At 42.0% G+C, this 9,857-nt stretch overlaps 1 protein-coding gene across 1 annotated transcript; it reads right to left on the bottom strand.

The window, feature by feature from the left end:
- Nucleotides 1-6,063: 6,063 nt before the first annotated feature.
- Nucleotides 6,064-9,806, bottom strand: tmem35 (transmembrane protein 35). The gene is made up of 2 exons (XM_064955703.1): nucleotides 9,606-9,806; nucleotides 6,064-7,524 (listed from the first exon to the last, which is right to left on the bottom strand). The coding sequence occupies exons 1-2, from the start codon at nucleotides 9,723-9,725 to the stop codon at nucleotides 7,162-7,164; spliced, it is 483 nt and encodes a 160-aa protein (XP_064811775.1). The 5' UTR covers nucleotides 9,726-9,806; the 3' UTR covers nucleotides 6,064-7,161.
- Between the last annotated feature and the right edge of the window lie 51 nt (nucleotides 9,807-9,857).

The following is a 9,857-nucleotide window of genomic DNA, read 5'->3' as shown; positions in this document are numbered from 1 at the left end:
AAGGTCCCCAAGAACACAGTGGCCCCCATCATTCTTAAATGGAAGATGTCAAACTGAGCAATTGGTGAAGGGCCTTCGCCAGGGAGTTGACCCAATGGTCACTCTGACAGAGTCCCAGAGTTCCTATGTGGATAACTTTTGAGAATGACAACTATTTCTGCAGCACTCCACCAATCAGGCATTTTTGGTAGAGTGACCAGACGGAAGCAACTCCTCAGTAAAATGCACGTGACAGCCCGCTTGGAGTTTGCCTAAAGAAACCTAAAGGACTCACAGACTATGAGAAATACAATTCTCTGGTCTGATGAAACCAAGATTGAACTCTTTGGCAGGAATGCCAAGAGTCACGTTTGGATGAAACCTGGCGCCATCCATGCGGTGAAGCATGGTGGTGGCAGCATCATTCTGTAGAGATGTTTTTCACCGGCAGGGGCTGGGAGACTAGTAAGGATTGAGGGAAAGATGAACAGAGCAAAGTACAGAGAGATTCTTGATGAAAGCCTGCTCCAATGTGCTCAGGACATCAGACTGGGGCAAAGGTTCACCTTCCAACAGGCCAACAACCTTAAGCACACAGCCAAGACAATGCAGGACAAGTCTTTAAATGTCCTTAAGTGGCCCATCCAAAGCTCAGACTTGAACCCGATCAAACATCTCTGGAGATACCTGAAAATAGCTGTGCAGCGACACTCCCCATCCAACCTGACAGAGCTGGAGAGGATCTGCAGAGAAGAATTAGGGAAAGCCCCAAATACACACGTGCCAAGCTTGTAGCGTCATACCCAAGAAGACTCGAGGCTGTAATCGCTGCCAGAGGTGCTTTAAAGTAAAGTGTCTGAATACTTTTGTAAATGTATTGTTTCCGTTTATTTTTATTACACTTGCAAATATGTCTAAAAACCTGTTTTTGCGTCGTCATTATGGGGTATTGTGTGTAGATTGATGGGGGAAAAACAATTGAATAAAGTTTAGAATAAGGCTGTAACGTAGCAAAATGTGGAAAAAACCAAGGGGTCTGAATACTTTCCCAATGCACTGTATCACTCATTGGCCTATCTCTCTGTGCTGGAACAGATCAACTATTCACAGGGATCCTCTCAGAATCCCTCACCCTTGACTCATCCTCCTCTACTTTCTTCACTGCCTCAGCATACCACACCTTCTGCTCTAATCTGACTCTAGCCATGTCAAACTGCCTCTCTTTCATCGGACACTTCCGATCCCCAGCAACACGTGCACCCCTACAGTTGACACAAACAACATTATCCACCGAAACTACACAATCCTCTATCCCAGACCTCCTGCACACTTTCCACATCTTGGAATCTCCCTCCTACACACTTATGTGACATGAACATAAACGTTGCACCAGAAATAGCACAGTGGATTCACCACAAAAGCTCTAAAAAGATAACTGATATATCCTAACATGAGCTTGTCAGGTAAAGACCCCGACTCAAAACTCAGAAGGACTGAGAGTGACTCCTATGTTTCACTAGCCCATTGTCCTACTGAAAAACAAATGATAGTCCCACTAAGCCCAAACCAGATGGGATGGCATATCGCTGCAGAATGCTGTGGTAGCCATGCTGGTTAAGTGTGCCTTGAATGATGATCTCCACACCATCACTCCACCTCCTTCATGCTTCACGGTGGGAACCATACATGCGGAGATCATCCGTTCACCTACTCTGCATCTCACAAATACGCGTTGGTTGGATCCAAAAATCTAATATTTGGACTCATTGGACCAAAGGACAAATTTCCACCGGTCTAATGTCCATTGCACGTGTTTCTTGGCCCAAGCAAGTCTCTTCTTATTATTGGTGTCCTTAAGTAGTGGTTTCTTGGCAGCAATTCAACCATGAAGGGCTGATTCACACAGTCTCCTCTGAACAGTTGATGTTGAGATGTGTCTGTTACTTGAACTCTGTGAAGAATTTATTTGGGCTGCAATTTCTGAGGCTGGTAACTCTAATGAACACCTCCTCTGCAGCAGAGGTAACTCTGGGTCTTCCTATCCAGTGGCGGTCCTCATGAGAGCCAGTTTCATCATATATAGCGCTTGATGGTTTTTGCGACAGCATTTGAATAAATTTGAAAAGTTCTTGACATTTTCCGGATTGACTCACATTCATGTCTTAATAAAGTAATGATGGACTGTCATTTCTCTTTGATTATTTGAGTGGTTATTGCCATAATATGGACTTGGTCTTTTACCAAATAGGGCTATGTTCTGTATACCACCCCTACCTTGTAACAACACAACTGATTGCCTCGAACACATTAAAAATTAAATACATTTTAACAAGGTACACCTGTTAATTGAAATGCATTCCACTTAATTAAGCTGATTGAGAGAATGCCAAGAGTGTGCAAAGCTGTGTTGTGGAACATTCTAATCAAGAGAGAGAGACTTTGTAATTTCTTCAAACAATCATATTTATTTAATATCGATTAATTATTGCAATAATGAAGCTGGTCAATCCTACAGTCTGAAGTGTGATAACGAGAGCTCAACAAGCAGAACTGAGCCACAGTATTTTATAGTTAAGACACATCCACATGACAAACAACAGATGTCTGGAATAGGTCGAACGGGTTAGGATTTATATGTGAGAAAGGAGTATCCCCCAGCCAGATAACATTTACTTTGAAGACTGTTCCAATTGTATAGAAACCAGGGTATGGCCCCTAAGACAAGGTTCCTCCCATCAGCCGTCCATACCAGAGACATCTCCTCCCTGGTATCTCACCGTATACAAATACCAACTCATTCTATGGAATGCAGGCTGTGGGTTTTCTCACTAAGCCATCATAAATCAATTGCCAGCGCCAAGCCCCAGAGGTCCAGCTCAGTTCCACAGACACAGATGAGAGAGTGCTCATCAAATATTATTTGATGCATAAACAGTATTAAAACATCATCTTGTTATTTTTTTACCATAGCTGTCATCAATGCAAAGGGTGGCTACTTTGAAGAATCTGAAATATAAAATATGTTTTGATTTGTTTAAAACTTTTTTGGTTACTACTTGATTCCATATGTGTTATTTAATAATTTCGATGTCTTCACTATTATTCTGCAATGAAGAAATAGTAAAAAATAAAGAAAACCCCTTGAATGAGTCGGTGTGTCCAAACATTTGACTGGTACTGTATGTAAATAAGGTATCTGTTTTTTATTTGTAATATATTTGCAGAAATGTCTAAAAAACAGTTTTTGCTTTGTCATTATGGGGCATTATTTGTAGATTGATGAGGACATAAAAAAAAAATCAATTTTAGAATAAGGCTGTAACTTAATTTTTTTTAGAAAAAGTCAAGGGGTCTGAATACTTTCCGAATGCACTGTATACATAGAAATGTCAATAGAAAAAAAGGTCAAACCAAATTAAATGCAGCTACTTTGCTGTTATTCGAGCTCCACGGTTTGACGTGACTGTGTTAACCGTAGTTGGCTAGCTAGCAAGCAAGGGATAAGAGCATTGCCAGCCAGCATTGCAACGGAACATTTAAAACGAACGACTGGGACATAGAACAAAGAAGTAATTTTAGTATAAGCAGAACCCAGAGATGTTCAAACAGACGGCCAGACTCTGGTCTCAAGTGTACGCCGGCGCACCCTCCTCCAGTCCAGAGTGCACCCGCAAAATAGACAAACTCTGTGGCATAGGCTTCGACAAAGTCATTGGGCCCCACGTGACTAGCTCTAATGCTGTCTCAGCAGTAGATACTGTACTTTCATCACATTTTATTATGGTTCACCAATGGATCTGTTTTGTGTTTGAATACTGTAGCATAGTTATGACTGTGTTATAAACTTCCTTCTCTACTGTTTGTCCCGTCTCCACAGAATGCAGTAATAGTGGCGTTGTCGTTGAAATCCTGGGACGTGGAGACTGCGACAGAGCTACTGCTCAGTAACTGAGTCTCAACGGCCCCCTGATCCCAAACCACCCATCACACCACCTCAACCGGCCCCCATCTGACTCCTCTACACACATCCTCTCCCTTCAGTCTCCCTCCATCTGAAGCCCTCCTCTGTTCCTCTGACCCCTTACCTCCACACCTGTTGGATACCCCCTCTCAACCTCCTGGCACTTCTCCCCTTAGTCATAATCACCATCGTCTCTGCTCTGTACCATGCTCCAGCTTTCCTGCCATCTTCACATTAGCACTATACCCTTCCATTTGACATACCTCAATCAAATGACTTGAACCAAGTGCCCTTCCTCTGTGCGCATGCTGGACCCCATTCACTCGCTGGCTTTGTCCAAACACTCTTCACTGGCATCCTATTTAACTATACAATCCTTTTACATCAGCTATGACCTTGAAGAAAGTAAGGAAGCAGTGTTAGATTGTTTGAACAGAGCCATTTTCTTCACTCCACTCTTTTGGCACTTGCTAGGAAACATTACTGATGTTTCTTTGCAGTAGCCACATCCATATCATGCCCATCAAGTCACCTGTCTTTTCAGTTTTACCTTCCGAAACTCCCCTCCCCAGCCCATCCCATCAGCAGGTAGCCCCACCCCCCTCATGATTCATAATCATCACTCTTTCCTCCCCCTTTTTATTTGGTTCTGGCCTCCTACAGGAAGACATTTGGATTCCCATTTTTTGAAAGAAAGAAAGAAAACAAAAAGCAGAGAACGCTCACCTCATCGTTCACTGATAACGTTACTCAAGCAAATTGGGATTGGAAGTTTTAAAAAATGTTGAAAGAATTCATCTGTAAATAAAGCTATTAAAGTCTGTGTAAATTAATCCAAAACGTGTATTTTGTACTATGTGCTTTCAAGAAATGCATAATATTGTATAATTATCTATGATTTTGTGTGTTTGCATTTGCGTGTGCAATTAGTAGTCTTCCCTGTGTGTGTGTGTGTGTGTGTGTGTGTGTGTGTGTGTGTGTGTGTGTGTGTGTGTGTGTGTGTGTGTGTGTGTGTGTGTGTGTGTGTGTGTGTGTGTGTGTGTGTGTGTGTGTGTGTGTGTGTGTGTGTGTGTGTGTGTGTGCGTGTGCGTGTCTATGTGTGTGTAAAAATCTGGGGTGAGAGGCTACTTTTATGATGCTGGGGAAACAAAGTCTAGTGGGAATTATATACTTGGGGAAAGCAGAACAAGCATAATCATTACAATAGAATTGTGGGCGTATGCAGTTAACCATGCTGCATACATATACATATTTATTTAAGAAATCACTCCTTTCAATGGTGCCCTGTTCCTAAGAGCAAAGCAAGAAACAGATCCTGACCCAAGTTGTGTGACACGGAGCACCTTCTCCCTCTGGTCAGAAGAAACGCAAACAAATATCACAAGTATCACGAGTCCACTACAGGTTACCTTCACTGATTCAATGGCACCCAACTCTTTTCCCAACCGCCCTTAAACCACAAATGGATCCACATAAAAGGCAAGGATCCACTTTCTCCAAAAATGCCACTCCTACTGGACCAAACTTATCTTTATCATAACCATGTCCATCAATGCAAGGCTCAGGCTCTGAGCTCCTCACAACACCTTCCACCCCTTCCATTTCACCTCCAGACCTCGAACTGGCGTCGGGCTCACATGTTTGAACTTGACACCAATCTTCCTCGACACACCCTCTCCCTTGTTATTGCCGAGCTTCAACAGATTCAAATCCCTTAGTCTTTTCAACCTCCTCTCTCTTTCCCTAAAACTCACCTCACTTAGCCAATTACCCAACTCTTGAAAATATTAATATTTTCTAAGCCAAAATCTCTTTTTAGCCCCCTCGAGAGACACGCTAAGCCCTATACTTCCTCGACTTCAAACTCGACCCATCTGCCAGTTCGCTTTCCTTCCTACATGCATAAACTGATGTGAAGGTAATGATTTATATACATAATTCTGTGTAGTAGGCTCATTCACTTCAAGGATCCAAGTTCAGGTACTCTAAATTTGCAATGAACTGAATGCAAATCCAAGCGTTCATTCTTCTTTTTACACACTTTATGTTTGGAATGTTTTGCAAATAACTGCTGACTTGAACTGAATTAAAACGATACACAATGAACACACAGCTTGGAGATCCACCTGTACATTGTTTTATTTAGCTCATCTTGTTTTACAGAAGTATTGTGAATGTTAAAGACCAACTGAACAACTGCTCATCTGACTAAAAACCTCCCTTTATCTACTCATCATTACTGAAGGTAGCACCACTTATATATTAATCAAATACATTTACATTACAAGAAGAACCCAGTGGTAATGTTAATACTCATATGAATACTTATCTAATATAGTAATTCAACAGAATACTGTTTAAAAAATCCAAGCGCAAAATAGACTCACAGATAAACATAAGCCTTTGTTGTCACTGGATGTAAAGAGAGACAGTCCTTTATTAAGAGACAAATATCAAGTCCTTTATTGGACATGTCAATTGACAAACTAGCTGGACTACTGACTGTGTTCCAGAGACATAGAGACAGCACTAGGCTAGCAACCATAGACATATTATGTATGTACATAATTGCTAGCAAAATGCCTTCCTATAGGTCTCTCGTCCATATGAGTTCTTGAACAAAAGTGTTGGGTGCAACAAGGTGATTCATCAATTTGCGATGAGCGAAAGACTTGTCATTTGACCGTTCAATTTTTCTTTGGGGAAAAGGGGTACATTTTCATGCATAGGAATACTTACAAGAAAATCGAATGAACAGGTAAAAGCTTTAACGAAAGTAATCTGAATTCACTGAAATGATTCTTATTTTACTTATACCAATGGAAATATGTGATACTGTGTATTATATTTAAATAAATGTGAGTCAATATTCACCAACAATATATCTTGAACAGTGGTGATAGGATATGAGTTTGTTTTAAACCATTTAATATGAACTATGCTTAATTGTTGTAAAATAACAATTGAATTCAAGGGATATCATTAGCTTCCTAGCTAAAATGTGAAAAATAGAAAAGTACCAATCTTCAATAGCAGAAAACATTAGCAGTCTCAAAGCCAACAAAGTCACTCAAATTAGTATTTGTGTCAAAAAGAAACATAAAAATATCACTTGTAAAATAGCGACTGTGTTTCTTTTGAATCAGAATTGCTACAATCCAAAGAAATACACAAGGTTCCATTTTGCTGTTGCTCTGCCCAGACTAGACGATTGGGCTGGATTAGGACTGCTTGACTTTGTTCTTTTCCTGGACATTGATGTGTTCTTCCCTGCTCTCCTCCCTCTCAGGCCGGTCCTCACTCTGGCGGGCAATGAGCAGTCGGCAGGTGAGCAGAATGCCAAAGACCAGAGCATGGGCATATCGTTTCAGGGGGTCTCCTACTAGCTGGTGGAAGAAAAGGACCGCCAGCATGACCAGCAAGAGCAGGAAGTTAGCCACATCCTTGGGTCTCCCTGGCACCAACGTCAGAACCACACCACAGCCCACCTCTAGTGAGCCAATGATCTTACGGAGCAGCACCGAACTGATACCCATCTTCTTTAGACCTGGCAAGGCCTTTGCGTAGCTTTTGTATGCCCTTTTCTAAAGAAAAAACATGAGAGAGAACATTTCAGCATTCATTTTCATAGATATCAAAGAGAGAACTTGCTCATTAGTGGTATACTATAGGCTACAGTATATACTTTCTCCGATTTGTAGAACCTGTAAGGAAGTTCCAGTTCTATATCAAAAGTTGGAGTGAGACGGTACATTTAACGTCTTAAAAGAAATTATGCATTGCCTCTCATCCACTCGTCGTCCTCTTATGCCATAGTTTGTACATCTGAATTGTCAGTAGAAACCACGTTTGTTTAAGCAAGTCAGCCATATGTTTTTTTTTTTAAAGGCAGTAAATGAGGCTGAATTATCTGTTTCCCTGCCAGAGAAGGCTCCGCTGATAGCCAGGTGTAGCAGTGGTAAGGATTCACTCCATGTTCCTGAAAAGAAAGCTCTGCTGTTGGGAGAGCTTTATGTAGTCCTAACAGTTTGTGGGCACCGTTTGTCACCGTTATAGAGCAATTCATGTTTTGATAAGTGTTGGGTAGTGGCTTTGCTGGCATGCATCTAAACATTGTTTTGTTGTTGTTGAGATTGCCCCACCAAGATGCTAAAATCACCACTGACACTAACAGATGTTTTTCTGTTGTTTTTCACAAAATAGTCTAACTATAGGGTTTAAGAGTTGTACTTGTAAGTAGCCTATGCAAGCACCACCAAAACCACTGTCCATGATATCGGCCTATTACATAAAATGTTCAATCGTTGGGGCCTCCCGAGTGGTGCCGCGGTCTAAGGCACTGCATCGCAGTGCTAGAGGTATCACTACAGATCCGATCACGGGCTGTTTCGCAGCCGGCCATGACAGGGAGATCCATGAGGCGGCACACAATTGACCCAGCTTCGTCCGGGTTAGGGGAGGGTTTGCCTGGCCAGGATGTCCTTGTCCCATCGCGCTCTAGCGACTCCTGTGGCGGGCCGGGCACATGCACGCTGACAAGGTTGCCAGATCGGATGCACATTGGTGCGGCTGGCTTCCTGGTTAAGCGAGCAGTGTGTCAAGAAGCCGTACGGGTTGGCGGCGTCAGGTTTTGGAGGACACATGGCTCTCGACCTTCGCCTCTCCCTATTCCGTACTGGGACAAGACTGTAACTACCAATTGGATATCACTAAATTGGGGAGAAAATGTGGTAAAAAGTACAAAAAATAAATAAATAATAATAATACTCAATGACCAAAATATAGGCTAATGAAGGACACAGATGAGCATTAACATCATTGGTAGGGAGAGACTCAACATCAGCCCCACACCGGCAGGTGCACCCCTAGCTGAATAAACTCAACTCCACGATTTGCAATGGAGTTGAGTGGGGGCTAGTGTCGGCGGACTGGAGCTCCGACGTCACATAAAAGGACGTTTTTAACAAAAACGACTGATTTCAGCACCCAAAGAATAGCTCGAAATTACACAGAACAATGTCGTGATGTCGGAGCTCCAGTCCGCCTACAGTAGTCGCCGCTCAACTCCATCATAAAGAGTTTAATCGACTGGTCGGCGAGTGAATCCCAGAATTTGACTATAGAATTTGTTCGAATGCGCTGCCTAGGCTAAAATGTACCTTCAAATACCATTAAGTCATATTTGGCTAATAATAACAAATAATTCGCCATAAAACACTACTGAACAAACGTGTAGGCTACTGTTAGCCTATATCCTAGTCTTATCTTATTTCAAACAAACAGGCCTATTTACCTGTAGCCAATTCATTCGATTTCAATTATGTGGGCTTATCTGAAATGCCTAATGGTAATATTTAGTTTTTTTTGTCATAATAGTCATGTATTTCTATCGTCAGACTTCAATAAATAATTTTGCCTATTATAAGGCTATATAATAATGCAGCAGGTACCATCATCTCCTTGCTTGCTTAAATTCATTCCCAAGATTGAAACAAAACATACATTCAAATCATATGTATCAGTTAGATATGATATGCTATTTTATTTCATGATCCAAATGTGGGTCAGCAGCGCACAGCACATTAGAGCTTGAGAGCGTCCATAGCCAGAACAATGGCTTTCGCTTCCAGCTGCAGATGCGGTTTGTTGCTAAAGGTTTACTTACCATCTCACTGTACGCATCTTTGCTTAATCTTGGTGTGAGCTTTATAGTGCCCATGAAGACGAAAAAAAGACCAAGAGCAAAAGAGAGGGCCACAATTGTTATCGTCCGCGGTGAAGCCATCTTCAGTGTTGTGTGTCCCGATCCCCCCACCAACCTGTGTGTCTCGGCGCGGCCGCTATTTAGTGGAGGCCTATTCACTGAAACAACTGGCTGTAATGTATTCTCTCCTGTGAAGATGCTGAGGGGGGTGGG

The sequence above is a fragment of the Oncorhynchus masou genome, chromosome 32 (genome assembly GCF_036934945.1).
Source record: "Oncorhynchus masou masou isolate Uvic2021 chromosome 32, UVic_Omas_1.1, whole genome shotgun sequence".
Taxonomy (NCBI): Eukaryota; Metazoa; Chordata; class Actinopteri; order Salmoniformes; family Salmonidae; genus Oncorhynchus; species Oncorhynchus masou.
Note: the sequence above shows the minus strand (reverse complement) of the source record. Positions and strands in the feature narration are given on the sequence as shown.

What these genes read in the sequence shown, in the direction of transcription:
- tmem35 (XM_064955703.1), bottom strand. Translation starts at nt 9,725, where the DNA reads ATGGCTTCACCGCGGACGATAACAATTGTGGCCCTCTCTTTTGCTCTT. An exon ending in AAGATGCGTACAGTGAGATG is followed by an intron (nt 7,525 to 9,605) that starts GTAAGTAAACCT and finishes TTTTTTCTTTAG; the next exon opens with AAAAGGGCATACAAAAGCTA.